We start from the raw sequence: 27,826 nt of genomic DNA, 5'->3' as shown, positions 1-27,826 counted from the left end.
CTCTCTCTTCATTGGTTCTCTATTTTATCCAGAATCAAATATAAATCCTTTTTCTAACATACAAGGTCTTAAGTAATCAGGACCCATCTTATTTTACAGACACGATAGTATCATATCATCCTAGTAGAGCTCTTTGTTCTCAGACTTCAGGCTTACTTGAGGTTCCTAGGGTATTTAAAAGTAGAATGGGAGGCACCTCTTCTGTGGAACCAGCTCCCAGATTGGATTCAGGAAAAATACACCCTCTCTACTTTTAATATTAGGCTCAAAACCTTCTTTTTTGATAAAGCTTATAGTTAGGGCTGGATCAAGGGACCCCTAAGCATCTCTTAGTTTTAATGTTATATGCTTAGGCTGCTGGGGGCCTTCCCATGATGCATTGAGCACTTCTGTTCCACTCCCATCCTTTCACTCCACGCATGTTTATACACTACTACTGTATGGCATTAAATTTCTCCCATAGTTCATGTTTTGTCCTGTCTCCCTATGGTCTCTTCTCTCATCTGTTTTCCCCTTAACTCCCAACCGGCAGATAGCTGCCGCCTTCCTGGTTCTGCTGGAGCTCTTTCTAACACTGCAGGTACTGTACTTAAGGTGCTATTCAATATAACACACTTTAAGCAACTACTGTTATGACTTGGCACTAAATAAAACTGAATTGAACTGAAATTTTTAAGAAATCTGTATAATGCCTGCCTGATCTGTTTCTGTCCAGAAGCAGTATCTTCATTACTGCGTAATAAAGTGTGTTCATGGATCTCACTGTGAACAGACAATTCAAAACCCGACAAAGACATAGAGGTAATGGACGATGAAACACATTTGACTTAAAGTAGGTTTTGACTAAATCCAACTAAACCTTAAACACAGCACTAGAAGACATGGAATAGTAAAAAAGTCATGAATAAGTTGAAATGGATGTGGAAGGAACAGTGAAAGCTAGTATTGAAATAGAGGTTTGGGAATACAGACCAACTGGCAACTTTTGATGCCAATAATAAATTATGTACTTTAGTGTTTGGGTTGGAAGACTGTTCTAAATCTGGTAAAACAACACATATGTGTAAATGCAGTTACAACATTAGTTCTTGGTGGGACAGCCCTATCCTGAACATTTTTAGAGCAATATACACCTATAAGTGGCTTAGCAATTAGTATATCTAACTGGGTGTGTTTGAGTGTGGCTGAGGGCCTTTAATGCAACATTTGCTTAGTCCCAGCACTCCTCAGGGCTACATATGTTGCATAGAGCATGTCATTGTGCCTGAAGGAGGAGGGCAGTACAGTCATCTGGCCCCATTTAGCTTTTACTTGCTGTTGTTCGGCCAACCCACTGTGCAGCAATTATGCCTGAAGGTAATGTGAGAAAAAAAGTAAGAAAGAGAGAGAAGAAGAGGGACTAAAAAGGAACTCTAAGGGTCACCTTTAAAGCACAGTAGGGGGCAGCGCATTTCTCTTCAGGTGTGGATCATATACAGTACTACGTGCTTGAAGAAATAAGTACACAGGCACTGACATACACTGCAATATACTTAGGCTGAGTACTCAAAAAAGATGTCCTGAAGAACTCATTCTTTACTTCCATGCATAAAAACTTTAAACCAAAGCTTATATCATCAGCCAATTTAAGATCATGTTGCCTATATGGAAAGGAATTCATTGAATGGATGCAATATCTTGGGTTAACATGAATGAAACATTTAATGTTGTAACCATTAAAGATAGAACTTAAATGCTTGGACCTCACAATTATTGAAGCAGTGTGGGATAATCCTAAGACAGAAAAGAACAAAAGGCAGACAACATCCAAAGAAGAACTTTAAATATCCTTCAAGAAGCCTGGAGAACTATTCCAGACAATTCCTATTTAAGGGAATTAAAGTAAAGCTCAACCAAAGAGAGTGCAGGCAGTGTGAAAGAATAAAGGTGTTAGGACTGTACAACTTCTGTTTTCCCCTGTATACTGTATTTTCATGTATGTTTACGCATATTTTTTTACAAAAGTCACTACATCAATGTGGGACAGCTGTGGATCATCTGGAAGAGTGGGTCGTCTACCAGTTGCAGGATGAATCCCCAGCTCATGTCATAATTTCTCTAGGCAAGATACTGATCCTAAGTTTTTTTTACCAAATATCTTGAGGATCACACATACACTGCTTTTTTGAAAAGATTAGAACTGGGTAAATGAGACTTTCACTAGAGCTTAAAACTAAAAAGAAACCCACTATATAAGTACCAGTCAATTTTCCTAGCAAAATATAAAGAAACGGGACACGGCTCAAGACCTTTGCATAGCGCTGTACATCTATTAAAACTTTTCAGCAACTGTATGTCTTGTTTCCCTTGCTTTAGAGGACCAGCTCAACTTCACTCTCCCATTGTGTGCAATTTTGCCCTCGTATTGATCCTCAGCAAGAAATTATAATCTCTACCTCGCATGCTCACTTGGACGACATGTTTTACAGAACTTTAAGGCTTTTACCTTTAGAGCACAGGAGGAAAATCATTGTCGCCTGCCCTTTACAAACAACTCATAGCTTCTCTGGGGGCCACAGGGTGATCTCACTGCTGCCACTCACTGATATCTTACATCGCCTTCAGGGACAAACCTTACAATCCACTGCCAGGAATTCATTAACAACTAAGAAGCCATTAGAAATATTCCCACATTTTGTCAAGAAAAACAATCAGCTTTTTCCCATACTGGTAGTTCACAGCAGCTCAATTACAAGGCCATATGTTCCACGTTTGTATATGGTTGTTTATACAGCATTGTGTGAAAGAAGGGGTTTAAAGATTTTTTTTGAATTTTTCTATTTCTTTATACCTCACAGTGATCTTATGAACACTGAACACGGAACATTATCTTTCTGCCCATAGTGTACTGGTTGAAGGGCTCTATTATTCCAGTGACTGGCCTCCCATCATGCTCTGGCTTACACTGGTAATGCTGTAATAGTACACTGCTCTTTAATTTACTCATCAACAGCCTTCTGCAAACAGCTAAGAGTAAGATGATAAATCCAGTCTAGGTTTAATTTAAAACGAGCACGCTCTGTACTCCATGGAAGAAAAGTTATACAGAAAAGCAGCCATGGGCCAAAATGAAGAGGATTACAGCTGGATTACCTGTGTTCTGACTCGTGGATGGAGAATATGACTCCTGACGTGGAGGACTTCTGCTGGATGGAAGCCAAGAAGGTAAACTCACTTTTACTCCTGAACAGCTGTACCACTTTTTCTGTGATGTGTGCTGGGGCGTGAACTGCTCTCCCAACATCTGAAGGAATAAAATGAAATGGAAAGAAATCATGAGCTTGTGTCAACTCTTTTCACATGCGATGTGCCGTCTGCCTCCTCCGTGCACACTTGGCAAAAGCGCAAGCAACATATTAAGTGAGCTAATCACACATGGCGAAACACAAAGTAACACCTTTACACTTTGAAATATCTCTGAAACTGCTTTGGCAGTTCTGTCTGGCAAAAAAGAAAAAAAAAAAATCTGTTGATGCCAGCAGGCTTCATCCACAGCTTCATACGCATGCTTAGACAGCAAACTTTGCATAGATGTGTGTGTGTGCGTCTGTGATATAAAAGAACTTTATGTTCCCTTAAAGACAGAAAGATAAAGGAGAACCAGCAAAAATCAAGATTTTCCCTTGGCATATCCACTTGCATTCGGGTAGCTCTCTTCCCTACAAGTTCATAGTTTGAATAAATATAACTATACTAATTTCTAATCTCGGTCTCATAGTAATTGTGATTTAAACTTATTTATGTAAGTTTAAATCATAGTCTATTTTATCCCTAAATAACAGCTGTACCGAAGGGGAGAAAACCTAAGTGAAAAAACATGACCAGTTACAAAAAAGTCAAGAACATGTCAGCACGCCTTAAACTCTTCAATAGACTCTTATTGCTATCGTACATCAAGGATTTCACATATTAGCCTAAATGTATATGTCTAATGAGGTTCACTATAGTCAAAAGAAGATTCATATTCTGTCTGCAGTCATTCACCTTTAGTGGCACAGCTTTGTGCCACCAAAGATAAATGACAGACCCCCTTTCTTTTTAGAACAAAACATGAAGCAGCAGCAACACAGTAACAACAGCAAAAAGGGGTGGGTTGCAAAGCAGCTTGTAGAAATACAATATCTGAGGCACACTAAAACAGCTTCAACACCTAGTCCTATTTGCTATCTGGATGTGTAGAAGGGTTGGTTCTGAGAATTTCTTAAATTTCTGGTCTCCCTGAACTAATACTAGGCATATTCTCAATGTGCCTGCTGATATGTTTACATTTCAGTCACATGCTTTTCATTGTTATCTCCCTTAAAAGTCAGCTTTGAAACTCTCCTGGTGTGGCATTAGGATGCACTTCCTTAAAGTTAATTACTAGCTATGTAAATCTATCTTGGTGGTCAAATAGTTAAGCTATGTTGTTTAAAAACAGAGCATTAAAATTGTGAATTAAGTATCACATATTATATTCCTCTGCTCCAATGTTCCCACGTTCAATATTCTGTTAGTAAAAAATGCATTCTTTCATCATTTCCAGGCCAACATTGCAAGTCAAAACAATAGCTAAATCCCTTAGTGGCCAGCTTCACTGACCTCTCAAGCTAAAACAAGCCCATATATTACCCACAACTTAAAGGACTTCTTAAAGGACTCCCTGACTGGTCTTTGGTGCGGCTTCAGAGCGTAGTGGAATGGTGATGTCACGACTCATTGTGAATGAAGGAGCAGCCGAAAGCAGCTTTACTTTACTTTGGCATCAGATATCTGTGTTTTGATGCTTTTTACGGGCATAATACCGAGGATCAACACCACATTAGGCAGGGCAGGCTGTAATATTTTGCTCAGTATATCTGAATACAGGTAAGAAACCCAAAAAGAAGATAATCACAGTGATAAATCTGAATGAGAGATTGCCATGGTTCCACATTCCCAGTTGTAGTCAGCTGACAGACAGTCCAGTGGGGAGGAGCGCATGGTTGTCTCAGCACATGGCTTTTAAACCTCCCCAGGGTGACAGTGGCCTCCCTGACCTCGCACTTAGCCTCCTCACCATCACAGCCCTGTTAAGAGAGAGCTACCCGCACCCCTCCGGTTCGATATGCAGGCTCCCTGAACAGATTCAGTCATTAGATCACCACTTCAAATCTATGGAGATACAGCACAGTTTTTAAGATGTGAAGATACCGTTAGATTTCATGTTTTTCTTTCCTTCACTTGACAGACAAGTAAAATCCTAATTCATACAGAAAGCAGCTGTAGTAAGTCACGTTCGCGCTCCTCACAGCTATGATCAATACCAGCAAATTGTCGTAATGAGCGCCACTCAATACAAACAGCAAACAAACCAAAGCAGATACTTTTTCTTGTGCAAAATGAGTTTGACTGCAACTGAGAATGAGAGTTAACAGTAGTTTATCTTCAGTGATGAACACTTTCTCCAAAGCAGTAACAGTGGACATGCTTCAGCTTGCATGTTAAGCAGCAGGCACAGTTTTAGCTTTAATATAGCAGGCATGGAACACATATTCGGTAGCTACAGCTACAATAATCATGAAATCATGAAATGTAAGTTGTTATGACATTTTGCTTCAACTCTTTTAGTTTGTTCTCTTAATCTCCAGTCTTCATTACTTACTTTCTTACCTGACAGTCTTTCGACTTTCTTCTGTCAGGTTGGAGGCCTGGTCTCTTTCTTCCCTTTAGCTTTTTAGCTAAACTTTTCCCTAAAAGTTAGGACGCTACGTAATCAAATATTACTGTATTTTGACATGTCAAGAAAGATCTTCACAGACTTTTTACACACAAGTTACTTTTCACAAAAACATAACCTAAACTGTGTTTTTCTCAAATTTAAAAAGATTTTTCACAACATAAAATTTCTATGCACTTTAAAAATATGTTAATAAAATAATTTATGAGACAGTATACTTAGCGTGCTCCTTCCACTGTAGCAGGAAAACTGCTCTGAATATAAACACTATTAATTATTAAGTATTTAGCATTTTTTTCACCTTAGCTAGTTTGTAGCTAAAGATCAGTTTGATTCTTGAAATTTTCTCAAATTAAATGAGGGGATTCGAGTGTGACAACCATTCAACATCTTTTTTGTTTTGTGTTTTTTGTAGACTGAATTTATTTTTAAGGGAAAAGGCCAGCTACATTAGAAAACAAGTTTAATGATCTAATGCAAATGTTGACTGATAGCAGTAGAGAAGATTTTGTCATTCAGGAAGAAAAGATATTCTGACTTCTATTTTGTGACGCTTTGCTATGAGTAGGCCTGCTTTGCAAATTGCCATCTCAGTCATCACATTATCATACCAAGTCTTCACTCATGCATTTCCACTGAGCACACAGTTGACAGCAGTTAAAAACTGCCATCACCACATTTGCTTTCAAATCCTGGTTTACAGTTTCAATAGATTTTCATGACACACTGACGCTTTAAAGGCTGAAAAGGTATAATTTGCATTCAGCATTTCTGCAATACAATGCTTTTAACATTTAAATGAATTAAATATAGTTTATGTTTGCAAATATTCAACATTTAAATGCATATTAAACATTGAATTATAACAATTTTATAATTTGCTTTAAATCCCAGCTGCTTACATGTAGAGACGCCTGTGTAAAGACTGAACCACAAAATGCTAACTTTCACATTTACAGGTTTGACGTACCCTTCCCACACACACAGTCCAAAGATTTTAGCAAACGTCTCTCACTTAAAATGACAGTGAAAACCACAATTACAAAGAGTATCCAAACAATAAAAGCTGTCAGTGTTATAACGACTCAACAGTCGACTAATTATGATGGATCAATAGTATGCAAGGAGCAGAACTGAAGCGAGGAATTCTAGCAGTCTACCATATAGCAGTCTTGACAGTGTAGACATAAACAAACCCATTTACAGTGACAGGGGGAGCAGGTAGACCAGGAAGGTTCGTCTCCCCGCAGACAAGATGAAGCTCAGTGTAGCAGGCAGGAGCCAGCTGTCACCCCCCCCCTTCCCTTTCAATTTTACAGCTCATCGCTTTAATCAGGAGCCTGGCGGGTCCTCCCCCAGCTTGGCTAAATCTTACAGATGGCCTCTTTAAGTGTCAGTGAGGAACAGGAGTTCAGGTGCAGCCCAGAGAGACTGTACACACCAAAGATACAGCCAGTCATGTCCATGTAGATTCCTGGCTGGCCAGATATGGAAAACCCATGTCACAGCCAGATAAGCACGTTACTGTACTATGTTCAACTCTTTGCCAAAGGCACAAAGTAGATCAGAGCAGAGTCCAAGAGGCCAGCAACAAGCAAGAAAGTCACACTTTGCTGTTCAGTGGGAGAAACATGAATATGCATCTGCATGTCAGCATGCTAGCGCTGCCTCCTAAACATTGCGTTCTCATACAAATGCATTATCAGTTACATCTAGAGGGGAAAATACCTTAAATTTAAAAGACAATTAACTTCTATCCAAGTGGCTAGCGCTGACTCCAATCAGGGACCATTTTTAAAATCCATTGGATCCAAGTATACTTGACGGGGATAAGTATCACAAAAATATGCAGGCAGAAATAGAAAGTTCTGGAGGTCAATTATTAACAATGTGTTCATTAATAAACAAAGACACAGCTAAATCATGAAGGCAAGGCAATTTTATTTGTATAGCACACTTTCAGCACAAGGCAATTCAAGGTGCTTTACATGATTAAAATTAAAACAGAAAAAAAGAACATAAATCACTTTAAAGGTTAAAATACAAAAAAACATTTACAAGAAAGCATTTACAATAAAACAATAATCAACAAGCAAGTAAAAAGCCATAATAAGATCAGTTACTCATAAGCAAGTCTAAATAAGTAAGTTTTAATTTTAGACTTAAAAGACTTCAGTGTCTCTGCAGCTTTGCATTCTCCCGATAGTGTGTTCCAGATGTGAGGAGCATAGAAACTAAAAGCTGCTTCTCCATGTTTAGTTTTTGGGTCCAAAGATAAGTACTTCAGCTTTGTTTTTGTTCAGTTGAAGAAAATTATGAGACATCCAGTTGTTAATTTGCTCAATGCATTTATTAAGAGTTTGGATAGGTTCAACATCACCTGGTGACATTGAGATATAAAGTTGAGTATCATCTGCATAATTGTGGTAGTTAATATTATTGGTGGTTATAACCTGGCTTAATGGGAGCATGTTAATGCTAAATAAGAGGGGCCCTAGGATGGAGCCCTGGGGGACCCCGCATGTGATTTCTATATTTTGTGATGAGAATTGGCTAATTGACACATAGAAGTTCCTGTTCTTAATGTAGGATTTGAACCAATCGAGTGCCGTACCAGAGAGTCCGACCCAGTTCTCTTGACGTTCCAGTAATATATCACGATCAACGGTGTCAATCGTCGCACTAAGGTCCAATAGTACCAATACTGTGGATTTACCACGGTCAGTATTTATACGGATGTCATTGAACACTTTGACGAGGGCTGTCTCGGTGCTGTGGTGCCTACAAAAACCAGATTGATAAATATCAAAGCGGTTGTTCATTGTGAGAAAGCTGTTTAACTGCTGGAAAACAGCTTTTTCAATAATTTTACAGATAAATGGGAGATTGGAAATTGGTCTGTAGTTTTGCATTAGTGTGCTGTCTAGGTTCTTCTTCTTTAATATTGGTTTGATAACTGCTGTTTTAAGGCTTTGGGAAAAACACCTGATAGGAGGGATGCGTTAACTATTAGGATCAGATCCTCCCTGATGGCTGGGAAGACCTTTTTAAGAAAACCTGTTGGTAAGATATCCAAGCAGCAGGTGGCAGAGCTTAGTTTCTCAATAATTTTATCAAGACTTGATTGATTTATTGTTTGGAAATTTTCTCTGCATGGGTGTTGATTGGGCTTAACGTCAATAATGACTAGCATTCTACAACGAAATTAGCAGGTCTAAAAAGGACCAGACCCTAACGAGGGTTCATAAGCACAGGTCGTAGTTCTCTCCAGATACAGTGCAGTGGATAATTAGAGCAAGTAAGAGGAAGTTGATATCGTCTTTTTTGTGTCTGAAACAGTTATTCTCAGAGCACACGATTTATCCAGAGGTTGGATTGCAAACTATGCCACCCTAAAAACCTGAAATCTACATGTAATAGTTTACCTGATGTGTAGAGGGAGATCATTTACAGTGAGGTCCCGACCCATACATGTATTAATTAAGTTGCCATTGCACATACATAAACGTCTGCACTGCCCCCCCAATGCCATGTCAGATTGATGTCTGATCTGATGTTGTCAGCCGTTTCCACGTCCAAACTCCTCTTCAGGTCAAGTCAAACAAACACTGCAGCATTACAGAGAGTTAAAAACTGTCTAAATTCTTTCATCTTTAATAAAATGATCAGTGTGGCTGCTCTATCAGGGTGTAACAATACAGTTTAGCATCCAGACATCCATGACAACAGGGTTTATGAAGTTTAACAGAGTTAGAAGTTTGTAGAGGGGTAATTCATCCACAATATGAGGTTAGTTATTAATATACTGTTGCAATGGTTTGGATTACTTGCTATGAAAAATTCCTGATTCTCCATTTCATGTACCCATTCAAATCTTTGTTAGCCTCAGAGTAATTATTTTCTGACCTGATCAAGTATTTGGTGGCTGCCAAAAGCTGAGCCACTTGGATGTAGTTACATCCTAAGGTTTAAAATTGACCTTTAAAACGTGCTGCAGATGAATAGTGGTAATAAAAACCCAGAGAGGCTGACAGTGACTACTGACTATTTTTATGGGCTTGTTCAGATTAAATAGAACAAGATAAAAAAGCATTAAAACATGTTGAAAAGAAAACAGCCTTAAAGAACCCAGTGTAGTTTGGACCCAGCCGCAAGGTTCATTCGTCATCACTAAACAACTGGCTAACTGTACAGAAAAAAAAAACCTCCTACTCCCTATAATGACAAATGCAACACACATCTGACTTGCATCTTGCATTGGGATTCTTGCCTCTTCCTCTGCCGCTTCATGTCCAGTTTGCTCTGTTTTATCAAATTACCAGTATTACTGAGAGTCACTGAAGGTGACACAACTCTGATAAGGATAAGTGAAAGAGGCTAGATAGTCTACAGTAAGCCTGCCAGATACCTTAGTAAATCATGTTTGAATGATTGTTTTAAATACTCTTGCATTCTGCAAAGGAAACCTAATGCATGTAATTTTGAGATGAAACTAAACAATCTGATGAGACAGTCAGAATTCTAAAAGGGAACATCCTGACAAGAAAGTGATCATTCGAAGACAACGTCCAGAATTTTAAGAACCAGGTGAGAATTCTGAGATGAAAATATGAATCTTGACATAACAGGGAGAATTCTGTGTATTGTTACTCCAAATATAACATGAGAATTTTCAGACAAAAATTAGTATTCTAATAAGACAATCAGAATTCTAAGAGGCAGCATTCTGAGAAGGAAGTGAAAATTCTGAGGAAAAGCCCAGAATAGAATTCTGAGGACAAAGTGAGAAATCTGATATAAAAATCAGAATTTTGAGGTAAAAGTCAGAATTCTATGTGCCAATATTCCAAGGATTCTGAGATCCGGGTAAGAATTCTGAGAAAAAAAGAGAATTTTTTGTGTCAATATTCCAAGAATAACATGACAATTTTGAAAAGATAGAATTCTGAGGCAAAAGTTAGTCTTCCGATGAGACAGTTAGAATTCTAAGAGACGTAATTCCAACAAGAAAGTGAAAATGAGGTTTACCTTTACCTGAGGTAAAGTCTAGAACTGGGTGAGAATTCTGAGATAAAAATCTGAATTCTGAGTTAATTCTGTGTCAACAAGAATAACGTGAGAATTGCATATGCAATAAGACCAGCCATAAAAATATCTGTGTCCTCATCTTAGAGGTGCAAAACTGAAACTGCATCTCTTCAGTGATTCCCAGCAGTAGCTTTTTAACTCCTAAAGAGGGTTTTGCACTAACACAAACAGCAAGAAAATGTGGCTCAGTTTTATATTAATTTTTAATTTTCACTCCTGGTTTGGTTCAAGCACAGAAGCACTGTGTGAATAGAGTGGAAAAAGACCAGAATTTGGTCTTTGGCTGATCCTTGTTCTTTGGCTACACGCATCTTAAGCAAGGACGACAAGCTCTTGAAAGCCTACAAGTGTGAGCAAAAACAATAAAAACTATTGTTGATTTAGCCCCCACAGTTTCACTGATCCCAAGGTTATATAGTCGAAAGTCTGTCTTTTTTTTTTTTTTTTTTTTTTTGGGGGGGGGGGGGGGGGGTAAATCACTGAGACATAAGTCCATTACAATTTTTCATACTAGCCTAAAACTCATCGCAAAGCTTTAGTCCTGAATAATAACTAATGTTTATCTGGACAAAGTGAACGATAAATCTATTTATGCAGATATACAAACAGACCATCTGTACTCAAGCATCAGATCAAAGAGCATCTTTGGCTGTCTTAGGCTTGCAATCCTAACATCAACATATTTGCCATTACTGACAGCTGCTCAGAGCTCTGTTACAGTAAGAAACAACATTAAAAGTGCAAGAGAGATAATAAGAGAAGAACAACACATCAAAGTTTCCTGGCATGAGTTAAAGCCAATTAACTGAACCCACGAAGGATAGAGTGATGTTTGTAAGTAACATTAACAAAAGCAAAAGTGAAAAATATTTTTCACTGACCATCATAGCACTATCAGTCATTCTTAAGGCAAAATGCAGTTGACAGAACCCAAATTTGTGTCAGTTATCCAGCAAAGTACTCACCAACTCAGCAGTTTGGATCATGTTAATCCTAATAACATTGCAAATATTGCAAGACCCACAACATTTGACAGCTATGGATTATACTGAAAATGTATGAAAAACAGAATTAACAAATGGGAGGTTCCCCAGCATGGGCAATCGAAACAAATGAAAAAAAAATACAGTATAAAAAGATTACCTAGAAAGAAATAACTACATTCGACAAAAATGAACTAATGGCGTCTTTTGTGTGAAACGACCTGAATCTTTAAAGGCTATATGATAAAAAAAAAAAAAAAAAAAAAAAAAGAGTATAAAGCTATGACAGATTCAGAAGTCCCGAACTCTTTGAAGGCCCAGAAGGTGAGGAAGCATGACATCTGTCCACCCCTGCATGGCAATCCCATAATTTTCCAAATTTTCTTTTAAATTCATTCTTAAATTTCTTTCAAAAGCATTGCATGTTGTTCCTTCAGTATAGCATCTATTCACATTTTTTAGCATATATGTTAGAAGCTGCTGGAATAGTCCGCTGCTGGATCTATGAACAGCTGGAAACGCTGAAATCTTTAAAACATCAATTCCACACCTACCTTTCTACCCGACTGATAAACTATGGTTAAATGACAAAATTTACTTTATTTTTCATTTAATTGTTTTATTTTTCTTATATTCTTTCCATAATTTTTAAATTCTGTGTCATTCTCATTCTTGTCTTGTCTTGAACTCTTTGACTCACTGCCTGATGATTTTATCGTAAAACTCCTGATTTCAATTCTTAATACAAGCTATTAAGTATTAGTTATGATGTAATGGCACATTTGGCTGCGTTTTGGCACTGGAGAACCAAATGTGAGATGATTTTGGCTTAGAGATGCCTGCCACATTTGGCCTGGTTTTCAAATCTGTGAACTTGGGCCAATAGTGACGTCCAATTAGCAGAACTCAGGGCAGCGGTGGGCCAATAGAATGGATCTTTGTAGGCTGCGAGTTCACTCACTCATCCTCATAATTGACTGGCTAGCCACCTGTTTTAGTGTCTTTACAGCAAATAAATTATACAGAGTGCTGAAATAAAAAGCCCCAAACCAAAGCTCATGGAGTATCAAGATTAATTATACACTGAATAATTAAACACATCTGCTTTGCATATTAGTATTCAAAGCCTATATGCATGCATATCATTTATCTCGAGTCAAACTAGTATCAGTCCTGTCAGAAGACTTATCGTGTGCACGCCATTTATCTTTCTTGCTCTGTTGTTGGCGTTTTTTGCCCTGACACATTTTAAAGTTGTACATCTGCTTCTGCTGCTTCAGACTTTTATCTTTCAAGCAGTTTGACTGGCTAACAGCAGTAACACGAAATTGTGAGATTTGTAACAGAGTTGACTTAAATCAGTTTTGTAAGGTGGTCACTTTTACGTTAAAGTTTTTACATGGATTAATGTTTTTCACAGCTGAGTGACAACTAATGTTCTTCCCGCAACTGAGAGACAGTGGGATGTGGGAATGACTTACTAACACATTATTATATATTACATTTGACAGTACATCCCATGGCATACTTTGCATGTTATCACTTAGTGGCTAGCAGTGTTGGGGAGTAACGGAATACGTGTACCGCCGTTACGTATTTAAAATACAAAATATGAGTAACTGTATTCCGTTACAGTTACCGTTTAAAAAGGTGGTATTTAGAATACAGTTACTTTGTTGAAATAAATGGATTACACGGCGGTACTTCCCTGTTTCATGTTGTGGCGGGTCAGGACTGTTTGGGTTTTGTTTAACAGCTGTGATGTTCTGTTGTTCCAGGCGGCAGCGTTACGGTTGCCATGGTTACAGGGCGACGCTCTCTCTCTCTCTGCGACTGTGTGTTTCCTGGGTGAGAGAGCGCCTTTTCGTTGTTGTTGTTGTTGTTGTGCTAAGCTAACAGGCTGAATGCTACAAGCATAGCTCTAAAGAATGTAGCATCATGGGCAGTGTAGTCCGTGTTGCAGGGAGAATGGACTGCCATACACGTTATGGGTCTGTGAGCGCGAGGAGGGAGAAAAAGGGGAGTGGAAAGGTACGAGTTGTCATCGAGGAAAAACGGGAGCTGGAAGCATGTAAATATAATAATAACCACTGCAGCCAAGAAGAGTGCCTGACGAGCCCAGTTGTAAGTAAGCTATTAAGACTCGACTGTACACCGTGTTCGTGTTTTCCTCCGAAAACAATAAGTTCCGTTGGAGCAGTCTTTCAACGCCTCTCTCTGTCTCTCGCAAGAAAAGTTGAGCCACACAACAAAGTAAAGCTATTTTTCGGCTACGAGCTGACAGGGACCCCGCCGTATTAGTCAGAGGTCCCTTTACTACAGTTCGGAGTCGCGGACCTTCAGTAATAGTAATAAATCACACAGCAATAGTACATTCACGTTGTTGTAAAAAGCATGATAATATATTAAGTAATCCAAAGTATTCAGAATACGTTACTGCCATTGAGTAACGTAACGGAATACGTTACAGAATACATTTTGGGGCATGTATTCTGTATTCTGTAATGGAATACATTTTAAAAGTAACCTTCCCAACACTGGTGGCTAGTGACTAATAGTTGCATTTGTAATTGGAGAAACTACGTCCTATATTCCCTAATCATCGCCTAACTTATAGGCAAATGTCAGTGACATGGTGACCAAAGAGAATGCAGTGTTGGTGCCGTTCAGCGACTTCAAGTGATAAAGATTAAAATAGCAACTGGCAGCATAAAGTATTCTCAGCATCGATGCAAGCAAGGTTTGGGTAGGATCAGGTGACCCTCCCATGATGCACCAAGCATTTTTTTTTCGCTCACCTCTTTTCACTCTCCTTGTCTTCATACACCACTTTGCATTTACTGTATTCATTAACTGTTACTCTCTGGCTCTCTTCCACAGTGTGTCTTTTGTGCCGTCTCCCTCCCCTGTCACAGTAGATGGCTCCTCCTCCCTGAGGCTGGTTCTCCTGGAGGTTTCTTCCTGTTAAAAATTATTTTTCCTTCCCACTGTCGCCAAGTGCTTGCTCATAAGGGGCCATCTCATTGTTGGGGTTTTCAGTCTATTATTGTACGGTCTTTACCTCACAATATAAATCACTTTGAGGAAACTATTGTTGTTATTTTGTGCTATATAGATAAAGTTACATTGAATTTGTCCACTGGAAATCAACCATAAACAACAAAATGATGCACAACGCGTGAAAGGCTTCCAATGTGGATGCCCCTTAATTCATAAGCTTCCAGTTCTGTATGACAGCTCACCTTCCTGAAGTGAACTACATCATGTCATTGTTTGTTAGCTTCTGATCTCCATGTCAGGGATAATTTATTATATATTATATAACTAATTAATTATGTTATGGTGTTGTGCAACTGTGCACTCAACTTGCTCGCTTTGATGGATGAATTCTGCTGCTGTCTGATCCTGCAGGTATGTAATAAATTCAGGGGGAAACCCGAGTCATGCTATAAAGCTGCAACTTCCTAAAGTGGCTGGAAGCAACCAACCAATTTCAGATCCTGTACTAGCGAATCTCGTTAATCTGACCTGTCACACCTCCAACGTGGTAAAGACATAACTCTGAAGTTGTAGTTTGCAGATATTCTAATCTTAAATAGACATAAATTCATGGAGCAATGTGAATGAAGGAAACCAACACACATGAAAAAAGTTAAAAGCGGTTTATTTGCACCCCTGGCAACTGAAGACTGCATGCTTTGCACCCTTTATGGACGACTCTTAGTGCTGAAATGTGGAGAGAAAAAAAACTGATGGCTTCCTCAAAGCACCAGACTGCAAGACCGAAAGCAGCCAAAAGCATGAGATTTTGGAACCCTGTTTTTTTTTTCTGTTACTGCTGTGTCATTTAGCTAGCTGAGCAACTCACAAGAGGCAAGACAGACATTCACATTGTAATCTAGTGCGTGCATATCTGTCAGTGTGATGCACACATTCCGACTTGTGCGAAACTGACAGTAATTTGCATATGTTGAGGATGCTATGTTGGCATTTATTGAAAAGTGGAGTCTGACATGTTCAGATGCCATCAGATTAACAGAAAGGGGAGGTTTAAAGGGGGTTAAGTCAACTACCAAATTACTTAAAAAATGTTGGAAAAAAATAAATAGTAATAAAAAAAAAAGCTGACATACACAACACGTCTGCCATTTACATGCCCTCAACTGTGAAGCTTTACATATGCGAGCAAAAATGTATGTGTCACTTGTAAACTTTCACAGGGGGTTATTCCCACTCTCTCTGATCTTGAAAGAATGTAGTCATCTTTATTTCCTCACTTGAAGCTCTCCAGTCTGTACTTCCACACATGAAGCTAGCCAGCCAGTCATCCATCCAGTACACAGCAGACCGTCCCTGAGGAGCTAGCCTGTTTTCAGCTGCTCAAGGCAGGTCTGCAGTAGAGAGTAAAAAGCAGAGAGAAACCCGATTGCAGAAGAAGGGCTGGGCTAGAAGTCAAGATAAAGGACTGAGGCATGACTAGAAATGGAAATAAAAGAAACACACACACATGCACACACATACACACAAAGCTGTCAAAGACTCAAGTTTAAAACAAAAAACTGTACATCAACAGCAAGCACTGATGGCACTTTGCTTTGCCTACAGTTGAAGCAAAGCTGCACAAAATTCAGTGCATAGTTTCTCATCTGAAGCAGAATGCAGAAAGAAATGAAAAAAAAAAGACACATTGAGACACTACAAAGGTCAAATGAATAACTCGACAAGTGGCTAAGTTACTATAAATGTAAGGAATATTCAGTTATAGTACAAACTGGCATGGTGTTTGCAGAAAAAAAACAAAAACAAAGGAAAAGTACACTTTGATGCACGTGACAGAGACTGTGAGTGCATGTCAAACAGCCTACAAGCACAGCAGAGCTCTCAGCAAGCTTCTCCTAAGTCAACTTGGCTTGCATTTCAAGAACTCCCCAGCTGCTGAAAAATTCATACGCACGAATCGATAAAACATTGATGATTCAGTTCAAGCTTTCCTTCCCTTTGCAAGAAAATAACCTGACTGTAAACATGCAAGTTCTAACTGGTAGATTATTGGTGCGATACCATGTGTCACGTATCCAACAAGACAGCCCACCGAAAAGATCCACCCCATATGGCCTCTGCTCTGACCAAGCTGACAGTTCTTTATCACGAGCCACAAGATTGAGGGAAGCTTGATTACCATAAATAAGGATGAAACTCAGATAAATAAAGGCCATTCGTCTGAGGGCGAGTCACCGACTTGTCACTTAAAGAAAAATAATGCTAAACACTGGCGCATAATCCAGCAAGGGGGATATTAGATAGTGGTTAGAATAATGAACTTCCACTTTGATTTCCTCCAGGGGCAACAACATTTGCACGTTGTATCTCAAACGTGTGTGCTGTAAGCCGGTGAACCCGGTGATGAACTGTTTGTAGCGTTATAATATGTGTGCAGATGCATGTGTCAAGAACTGAGATTATTGCCAGAGGAGATGGCTCTTGAACAGAATGAATTTAAATTCATCATGCTCACATTAAGTTCCCGAGTAAAACAAAAGAGTTTTATGAAATAACATGAAATGACTCATGAATACGAAAATGTCTTTAAAGTTAGTTTAGTGATCACATTCAACATTCAGTTTCCTGAACCAATAATGTACATTTTTAGATGTTAGCAATAGATTTCAGTCACCACTGTGCCTAATTGCAAAATTAAAGACTTTTCTTTGTATTTAAGCAGTGTTCGCCATATATTTAAAGTTTATTGAGATTTTTTTTAATCCTTTGTAGGATTTGCTTTTTCTCAGAAACATCTTGCAGGATGCTGTCTTTTTACTTTCTTCCCATCATCAAGATGCGAAGGTAACCTCCCACACACACACACACAAAAAAAACATGTTCTCATTGTAGTCACTTAAATGTAAAAATACTGTAGTTTTTTAAAAACTCAAGATATTCGCATTTATGCTGCTCGAGTACAGCCCCACTGGGGACTAATCTCTCTCTATATTGTAAGCATTTGTGTGTCTGTGTGTATGTGCACATGTGTTTTGTTAACAACTCTCTAGGCTTAGATCCTATCCATAATCAGCTCCACCCCCCTACAGCTTTACACAATCCTCCTCTGCTGTGGGCAGGTTTTAACACCAGAGCTGGCACTCCAGGCTTTAAACTGCTCACACTGTACACATCCAGCATCGAGACACACACACATATACACATAAAGAACACAAATTCACACAGGGGAAATAGGTGGAATTGAGATGTGAGCTAATTTAGCGGACCATAGAGAGTGTTGAGGTGCTGTATCAGTATCCGCCAGGCCTCCAGTAGATCCACTGCTGGGAGTGTTGCTAACTCTAAGGGTATGCACAGCTGTATAGCCAGGGGCCCTGCGGAGATTCAGGGGAGCTTGAACAGCAAGTTCCACACATTCACAGCACAGCCAAGCTTAATTACCTCTTCATACTGCTCCACATGACAAACAGCCATCCACTGGATCCGAGAGCGGGACAACACCAGCCAGCAGGCTTGCCAACCAGACAGCCTCCATCCTATCATCAGCACTGCTTGCACAGCTATTTGTCTCAATTAGCCATGCTCTGCATACTTGAAAAATATGATGTCAGGATATGGCTTGACTAACAGCGTCCATAAGTACTGTACCCTTATATTCATGATAAATCATTCTCTAAGAGCTCTCAGCCACTGTGTCGTTAAATGTCGAATAACGCAACAAATCGGCAAATAACCTCATCATCACACAATCATGTGTATGGCAGGTTCCTTAATCATTTGTTCATATGGACAAGCTGACAGCGACAGCCAGATTGTTTACCTCTGCATGAATCCTCCTGCATTCCTTTATCCTTTAATATGAGCAAAGGTGGATGACCAAAAAAAAAGAAAAGAAAAAACCAACAAAACAATGGGGGTAGTGCAAACAAGTCGTGCAGCGTGGACAGCAAGCAGAGCAGAGGTGGGAGATAGAATCAGATCAGGACATACATGAAGGTGACACACGGGCAGATAATACAGCCAAAGGCCGCCCAAGGGCATCTGGCTACTTTCCCAGGAACCATCTCTTAAGAGCCCAGCAGCACTACAGCAAACACCTGCATCAACCACATATATCATAATTTACACGTGTCAAATCTGACATTAAACACTGGGCTGTGATATGAGAACGGCCAGTTTTCCTTTTTTTTTTAATCCTGTTCTATATTGTGAGCAATGGCATTTCTTTTAATGTTTCAGTCATCCAGCTGCTTCCCAGTTTTGCAAATAAGAACTCTTATGTGAAAACATGACAGGGCACATTAATTGAAAGCTTTCATTTTATAGCAGCTGCCATCACAGAATGTAGCCGCTCTGAATACAATGTGGTGCTGGGCATTAAATGATTAAGCAACTTTTTGTTATCAAACCAGAGTAGGTTGCTGTTTCCATAATCCATGCCAACTTAAAAACAAGTTTCATCTTAAACATATGAAAAATAAAAGAAACATTTTTAAAAATACGTCTGCAAGAAGGCAAACTACGGCCTATTCTTAAGTCACCAACCACTTGGCAACTACAGGTCATTAGGGAAAAATGTGCATTCCCTGACATGCCGGTCCACTATGTCCATTGCCTTCTGCAAAGCATGAAATGGACACGCAAGCAGAGTTAGTTTGGTTATCATTAAACTAAATCGTAAATGTTTATATTTTTAATTAAAATTATCAGAGAATACATCAGCTTGTCTAGTTTTGTGCTTACATTTGACTCATGTTGTGTCACTGGATATAATTGTTTGTTACTACTCTTGAAGCAATAGATTCACACATTGAATTAGATAGACTGTCATCAACGACAGTAGCACATTGGAAGAGAAGGATGAAAAATGGCCTTCATATTGTTCTCATTTATAAATGCTGCAGCCTGTATGCTGCAATCACTGATAGAACATTGTTCAGTACTATTTTTCTATATTGTCAAAAATATCATTATCATAAATTTCCTTGAACTACCATGATCTAATTTTAGGCTATATTACCCAGCCCTATTCAGTGAATAAACAACTTTGATACAATGACCGAGCAAAAGACATACTGTTTTCAAAGGTTTAGGCAAGCATAAGCATGGCGACTAAAGAAACCACATACAAAACTCTTCAGCAGCTATGGCAGTATCTGAAAACATTACAACCCTGCCAGAGAGCACACAGACTAATACTTCTCTAAAAAAAGAAAGATGCAGCAAGACAAACAACACAAACCGTTCCCTCCCTCTCTTATCTGAGCAAATGGAGCATCAATTCACACACAGGCAAAAAAAAAAAAAAAGGGAAGGAAGGCGCTAGCTCATCAAATACAGACGACTGGAAATGTAAACTAGTTGATGCGTGTGGAGCAATATCTGTATGTGTACTCTCAACATGTATCAGCAGCAGATTATTCACATGGGACACCATTTGGAGAGGAAGCTAGCAGGTTTAGTGACTCCCAACTGTGTCGGGGTTGATTATGAAGTCAGAAACAGTGAATTATTAAAACAAATGGCACTCCAGATTTTTCCTCTGTCTTCATGACAAACGCTATCTCCTCTCAAGCGTGGAGAAGCGAGCCATGTATAACACGAGCCTGAAAAATCTCCACGGCCTTCCTCCCCTGTGTGTGTGTGAGAGCGAGTGTGAGGCGATGCTTGGTGCGCCTTCCCTTCTCTAGAGGTAATGACATTGTGATACATTACCAGGCCTCAGTCATTTAGTAGTGTAAAGTTGAACCTTTAATTTTCATAAACATCTGGTATAAGGCTGGCAGGTGGTACGCATCCTGCTTATGGTAAAGTTGCTGTAATATTCTGACTTTCACTCAGCGAGGAGTAATAAAAAGAAGAGGTGGTGAGCTAAGTAACACTTGTCCTAGTAATGACAGATTGACTGATCAGTTAGCTGATTAGGGGCAATAAAATAGTCACGAATACTAACAAATACAGGTATCCACTTCCATAATGACTCAAATATTTATGTAAATGGAAAGGAAGAGCAGTATTCTTACAATAAATGCTTTCTACCTTATTATTTTGTTTCTTTTATTTTTTATGTGTTACCTTACATAACTGCAAGCAATTGCAAACAAATAAACGTCACCATTATATATTTTTTCAATCTCCTGACAGCCAAAAAAATTTGTTAACAGACAAATGTGATCAAGAGATATAAAGAACAAAAAATGCAACATCTGCAACTAATCAGTAACTGAGTGGGTAGATCACTATTATGGGAAAATGTAGAATTCTACTTGTAAATGAGCACTGATATAAGTTTCATGTCCAAAAGTCAAGATGGGTTTGTTTTTAATTTGGACTGTAGAACCTTTCTGGATAGTTGTCTTTGTATTATGAGCATAGCTAAATAGCAAATGCATTCATCTAGAGCTTATTTTTAATCATTTCTATGGTGCATAAATGTGTCCAGCTACATAAATCGCTATCATTTTTTTTTTAGAAATTACATGATTTATAGTGTAAATGAATTTAATATGACTGATTTAATATGATTGTTAACTGTCCAATTTTTGGGCAGTTAACAAACTGCCCAAAAATTGTTGGTTTTTACAGTAAGGGGACTATTGCCCATGAAATAGAGGATTAAACCTCAGTTAGGAGAGCTTATAAATGTGTGTTCTTCAAATTAGCCAAACCTCTGTGTCATCCATTGTAAAAGTACACATATGTAGAGCTGTGTAACTGTGTAACTGCCAACAAATGCACTGAAACCCATTGCAATAGAAAAAAAATACAATACAATACAAATGTAGATGAAGAAAAAAATCCTTTCATCTGTGGTCAGTAAAACTGTTAAAACCACATGCAATATTAAGATGAGCCTTAAAATAAGCCCTGCATGAATCTGAGTTTGTAGTCCACAAAGGGCACTTCGTTGTGTGGTGAAAATTCTCTTCTAAATGCAGTGCTTTCAAAACTGAATTGTAGAGAAGTTTTCTATGAGTTTAGATTGTAGATGGAGCTCAGGAATCTCCACAAGCCAACTTATCTGTTAGTTAACTGAAATACATCAAACTGGAAAACCAGGCCCATGTTACCAGTGTTTTTCCAAAAAGTAATTGTCTGCCAGAAAGTGATTTCTGGTAATTGTCAAAATCATCCCCCACGTTTAAACTGTTGTAAATATTAACCTATAATCTTTCAAACATGTGTCAATAATATCAATGAATGATATAAGAAAAGAAAAAAAACCTAAAAAACAAAGCTCTAATCATTTTTTGGCAAATCTCACTGATATTAAAAATGTTGCTTTCAAGAGGGCTCTACCCGACAGGGCAGCAGAAATTACAACAATTATCACAGTTCTATCAGGATATTTTAAGTGGCAAAAAGGACTGGAATGATTACAGTGCAGGTACAATAACAGAGTCGTAGTCATAAAGACACAAAGCAGATCATTTCTTTAACTTGTCTACAGTCTATTTAGCAGTATAAGTGAAGGTGTTATACACAGGAAACACAGAAACAGAAATCACTTTTTGGCACAACACTGGCCGTGCTGACCAGTCCAGCGGATCAGCCTCAGAAATACTTGATCCTCTGGTGATCAATTATGGTCAGATAGTTTGTTATCCAGAAAATTAACTATGTCCATGTCAATGTAATGCATACCACAATTGGTAACAACATGTAAATGCCTAAATTAGTATAAAAACACTGTGCAAATATATTTATTCTGCATCCTTATACGACTAATGCACTAACGCAGTAGCATTAGTAGCATTAGCATAGTAAAAGGAATGCCACCAAAGCACTGCAGACATATCCTCTTGAGGACCAGCCTATTCATTTATGTCCTCTATAATGGACTTTTGTTTTTGGTCTATATCTTTTGACTTATTTGAGCTACTGTACTAAGTCCTGATGTACTAAATAGAGGATATCCTGGGCTTTCTATTGATATCTCATGTGTTTGGGTGGCCACTATTAGCTCCAAAGAGGCAGGAAATCACAAAAAGAAGTTGAATGGGAAGATTATTTTTTCCTCGGGAGGATATAAAGCATGTTAAACACACGCAATTAGTTTCAGCTGGATTTTATTTTTACCATAAGCTCTGTTCAGCAATCTGCATTTTGATATTTATCAGTGTTAGATTGGCACAAGGTTGAGGTGAGAAACTCAGTTTCACTATTGGTATAACCCAGGGGTCGGCAACCTGCGGCTCCGGAGTCCTTATAGTGCGGCTCTGCATGGTTTGGGAAAATAAATTAGAAGTATTTCGCTGAAGTGTAATTTATTTATGTTAGTTCTTTTTTAACTTGTAGTTCTAAATTGGAAGATTATTGTGATTATTTATTATAATTATATTATTATTATTGAAATGTAAAAATACAATTATATTCTATTATTTTTTCATCGCTCAAAATTATTGGTATAACCCAGTACATTATGGCACTGCAGGCTGAGAGAACACAGTACAACCTACTTCCTGTTTAAGATATTCAAGTTAAAATTGTCTGTTGAGATGCAGCATGCAGCATGCAGTGCACAGCGAAAAATTATAAATTCAGAAGTAAATAACTTCAGAAATAAAAAATCTGAAGTCACATGGTACACGATAAATCATGTTATCTTTTGCTTACAAATTTTCTTAAAAATACATATTTATCCCTCAGCTTCATATTCATGTTGCGATGCCTGCTGAAGAAGCAAATAACAAGCTCATTTTATTGAGCCGCTGAATACGCCTCTTCAGCCTCCATCAAAGCAACTTGCCTCAGAGACACAACTGTACGACATGAAAAGCTTGCAGTCAAGAAGAGCAGCAGCATTTCTAACTGCATTTTGGTATCCTTGTTCCTCCTTTAACCCGACATAAAACAAAATGACAGGTTGCACTCACATGTTTTTTTGTTTTGTTTTTTTAATTCCAGCGTACTTTGATCATTTACTGGAGAAGTTTGTGTTCAGCCCATCCTCGTGTTCAAGCTATAAATCACTGCGAAAGGTATAGTACATGTCTTTGCTATATAAAAATATCAATAAATAAATAGCACTGCTACTACTAACCAAAGATACCTCAGATCTTTTTAAGAATTGTGTTTATTTTTTGCCTTTTTTTCTATTTAAGCAGGAGATGACTTAAAAGAAACAGGTAAGGGAGGAGAGTGAGAGTGGCGGGAGGTGGCAGTCTGTGGCAGCACAGACACACAAAGCCTTTGTGCTCGTGCTCTGCCATGTGAGGTACTGGTGCCCTCCTTCAGTAATGAAAGAAGGCCTGATAACAAATTAGGACCCACAAATGTTGTTCTTCTCAGTCTGACCAGTGGGGGAAGACCTTTCTATTATATTCTACAGCCTATATTTTGTAATAAAACTACAGTTACTGTGCCAAAATGTACCACTCATCCAACTTCCATTAAAGTTTCACCAATCATGTCACAGATTTTTTTGCAATGTGTCCCTTTTCTGTTTCTATAGCTGCAATTAAAGCCACAGTCTCTTTCACATTCTGAAATATAAAAAGAGACTCTCAATGATGTTTAACTACCAACTACCAATTTCCTTCTTGAAAATCAAATATACTTCTAGTGCATTAATTTATCTGTGGCAAGAAAATTTACAGATGTTTCCACGATATACAGATGTTTATACAGATGTATACCCATATTTATGTTTAGCCACATGAATGATCATAACCAACCCTGGTTCATCCAATCTGTTGGACAGACTGGATGAACCATGTTCTCATTTGTTCAGCATTTGACATTTCTTGATATTTACATTACCTTAGAGGAGAATAGGAATGGACACAAGACACAAGACTATCAGAATACCTAAAGTTAAATGACTAACAACAGCTCCGCAACATAGGAAAACTTTCTGAATCAATGCTTTCAGTGGCTGGAAATGCATATGATTGCAAATGCATGAAAGTAAAGAGAAAAAAATTAATATATAACCGACACAAATTTAATTTAAAAAATGAGTGATATCAACAGAAATATTGGAACATTTCATTTTATGATGCATTGACACATGTCTGGTAAATCTAGGGAGATACAGAATAAAAAAGTTCCCAATTATAACTTATTGTGATCCAACAGAAGAGTAAGATTTGGGTATAAACATTGGCTCCGAAGCTTTGTGCATAACAAATGAAAGAGGAACAGTGTTATCTATGTGTATTTTGAGCACTATTTGTAACAGTCTTGGAAGAGGCTGCAAGATTATTTGAATTTTTTCCATGAATAAATTTTCTCTTCTTACTCTCCTGTGAAAAACGATCACAGTTTGAATCCATTGTTAACCGCCATTAACTCAAGCTGACCACAGCCTCCTAATTACCCTGTGAAGAGCTGAATACAAAAAACCTCCTGAAATAAGGATGCAAATTTCATAAAAACACACAACTTCTCTGAAAACAGTACGAGTCATGCTGCACTTCAGAGGAAATATTAAACTCAATGAAGTTATTATGACACTTTTAGGGGACACTTATGATTGTTCCTTGCTGTGTTGTGTTCTGCCTCGTCATCTTGCTCCAGTTGGGAAAATTACACCCTAGCGTTTTTTATTTTAAGGGACCTGTAATGCCACCTTTTGGGTGTGTTTTTGCTTGCTTTGCCCATCTAGGATGTAACTTTCTTCCATCGCCTTATCAGGTTGCTTCACACAGTCCCACTGTGGTCTCTCTCAGAGATGTTTGGTTTCCAAGTACAGTAGTACCTTGACTTTTGAGTGGCCCAACTAACGAATTTTTCGAGATACTTGGCCGATTCTTTGCTTTGAGTTGAGAGCTAAAATTTGGGTTGCGAGCCAGCTTCACACACCCCTCTGCTAATTGGTGCAGCGAACTCTGCAGCATCTACCAAGCATATTATGCCTCACTCACTTTACCCGGTTAGCTAGCATTGGAAGCATCAATGCTGTGCTTCCATTTGTGCTTGCAGTTACTTTGCAAAACTTAATTTTTCCAACCATGGGTGTGAACAAAATTGATGTGCATTGAATTAAAGAAATAACTTATCAAAAAACATAACCAAGGTGTGTTTGTAGTCACCTGTGTGAAACAGTACGAGTGTAGCACATCTAAATGTATTTACATGTACAAAAATGCTGTGTTTTAGGAGGGTCCGGAACAGATTAATAACATTTCAATTAATTTTAATTGGAAAAATTGATTTTGCATACGAGTAATTTGATTTACCAGCTCCGTCACGGAACAATTTAAACTTGTAAGTCAAGGCACCACTGTCCATTTTCAGCTACTTGGAACCACGGTAGCCTCAACCAACTTATGCTATTCACTGAGGCTGAAGCCAGCTGACATCCCTGATTCAGCTGAAGTCATAACTGAGGTATCTTTGGCTATAAATTTTAACTCTTTTTTTTGTTGTTGCTTCCCCATCCTGTGTCCATCTTCTAAATGTTATTATCCTTTTTCCAATCAGCCTTTGATAAAACTGGGTGAATGAACTTCCCTTTGACTAGAAAATTAAAAGCCAATAATGTGATCAACAAAAATTTAATTGATAGCAATACAAATGGTTAAAACAGAACCATATAGCACATCTAGACTTAACTGAAGGCAATCAATTTGGGAACCACTGCTCTAGAGGAGGGATTTGTTCCTCGTGTATTCCGCTTCAAACTTTCGTCATCTCAGTTTCAATGCAATCTAAACCTGTGTGGACATGAATCAATATTGCTGCCCTATTGCACCAGCCTTCTGAGCTTTTTTTAAATGTTGCATTACATCTCGCTACAGTAGCAGCTGAATTTACAAGCTGCCCCTAAATATCAGCCCTGGCATTCTCAGAATGTCATCCTGGGTTACAATATCAAAGATTAAGTAATCACTGGTAAATCAGAGGAGCGCCACAGATGTCATCAACAATCAGCAGAACTGCAACACTTAACCAACAGAATTTATGTTGGTGCATCAAAGTGATCGCATACACACACACACACACACACACACACACACAACAGCATAAAAACATTTAATATACTAGACTGCTGTAACATTCACTACACTGACTAGTAAACTGACAATCAACCATCATTACAGCACTATTAAAAGCCAAACAAGTAATAACATTACAGTTTATTCAGTCCAGGTTAAACACATAACAGCAATCAAATTCAATCATAACTAATGTGTATGTTACTCACGTATATAGATTTATGCATACAATATCAATGTCTCAGTTTTCATATAAGCATATTGAAAAGGTCTGACAGTCACCAAAGGTCAAACTATGTCTTCCACATCCATACTCCATAGCTTCAATGTTATAGAGATGAAAAGAGGCGAGAGTTGTAAGCATCCTATCTGAAAAGAATTTATAAGATAGAGCAGTGATGAAGAAGTTGTCTAAAGGCATGAGAAACTTCTTCATCTTCAGTGAGGAAAATCATCCAGACTGTGCTGGCAAGGTGTTCACATGGCAACAGCGATAGGATCAGCATTCGCTCTGGCAAGTTAGGGGCCTCAGCTTGAGTTTAAAGGCTGTCAGTAACACTTTTTGCCTTGAAGCTGCCATGGTTGCATCTTGCAGTACGGTAAATTACCAGCAATGCGAAGCTGTAATGGTGTCAGTGTTGTCTTGGTAACCACCACATTGGTGTTGACAGCTAATCCATGACCAAATCATGGCAGATGAGCCCAGTGGATGCCATCTCCCAATATACTTTACTTCGGTACCATCACTAAAGATCACTTTCTTTATGTTTTGGTTGGATTTGGGAAACGGGTGCAGCAATGTATTAAAACATGTGCAAACATACATGGAAAAAACTTGCATATAAGAAAAATTACATTAGCTTGTACAATTCTAACAAGCCAAAAATGAAGTATTTGGTGTTCCCTTAGTTTCTCACAGTCCAAATTTGTAATTTCTTCTCCAGGCTTCTTGAAAGACAGTCCAAATCTTTTCTTTAGATGTTGGCTGCCTTTTGTTCCAGTCTCTATGACGATGATCCTACACCTCTTCAATAATATTTTTATTATTTTACTGCATTATTAGCGTGTTGTTACTT

The 27,826-nt window shown here is 38.3% G+C and overlaps 1 protein-coding gene across 1 annotated transcript in view; it reads right to left on the bottom strand.

Annotated features, from left to right (window-relative positions):
- LOC120742314 (protein kinase C-binding protein NELL1-like) overlaps window positions 1–27,826 on the bottom strand; it is a 287,587-nt gene that overhangs the window by 238,675 nt on the left and 21,086 nt on the right. The window contains exon 3 of the mRNA XM_040045578.1: window positions 3,133–3,283. Coding sequence (XP_039901512.1) covers window positions 3,133–3,283 — 151 coding nt within the window. The remainder of the gene's footprint in view (window positions 1–3,132; window positions 3,284–27,826) is intronic.

The sequence above is a fragment of the Simochromis diagramma genome, unplaced genomic scaffold (assembly GCF_900408965.1).
Source record: "Simochromis diagramma unplaced genomic scaffold, fSimDia1.1 OVJJ01000079.1, whole genome shotgun sequence".
Classification (NCBI taxonomy): domain Eukaryota; kingdom Metazoa; phylum Chordata; class Actinopteri; order Cichliformes; family Cichlidae; genus Simochromis; species Simochromis diagramma.
This window is presented reverse-complemented; position numbering and strand designations above follow the sequence as displayed.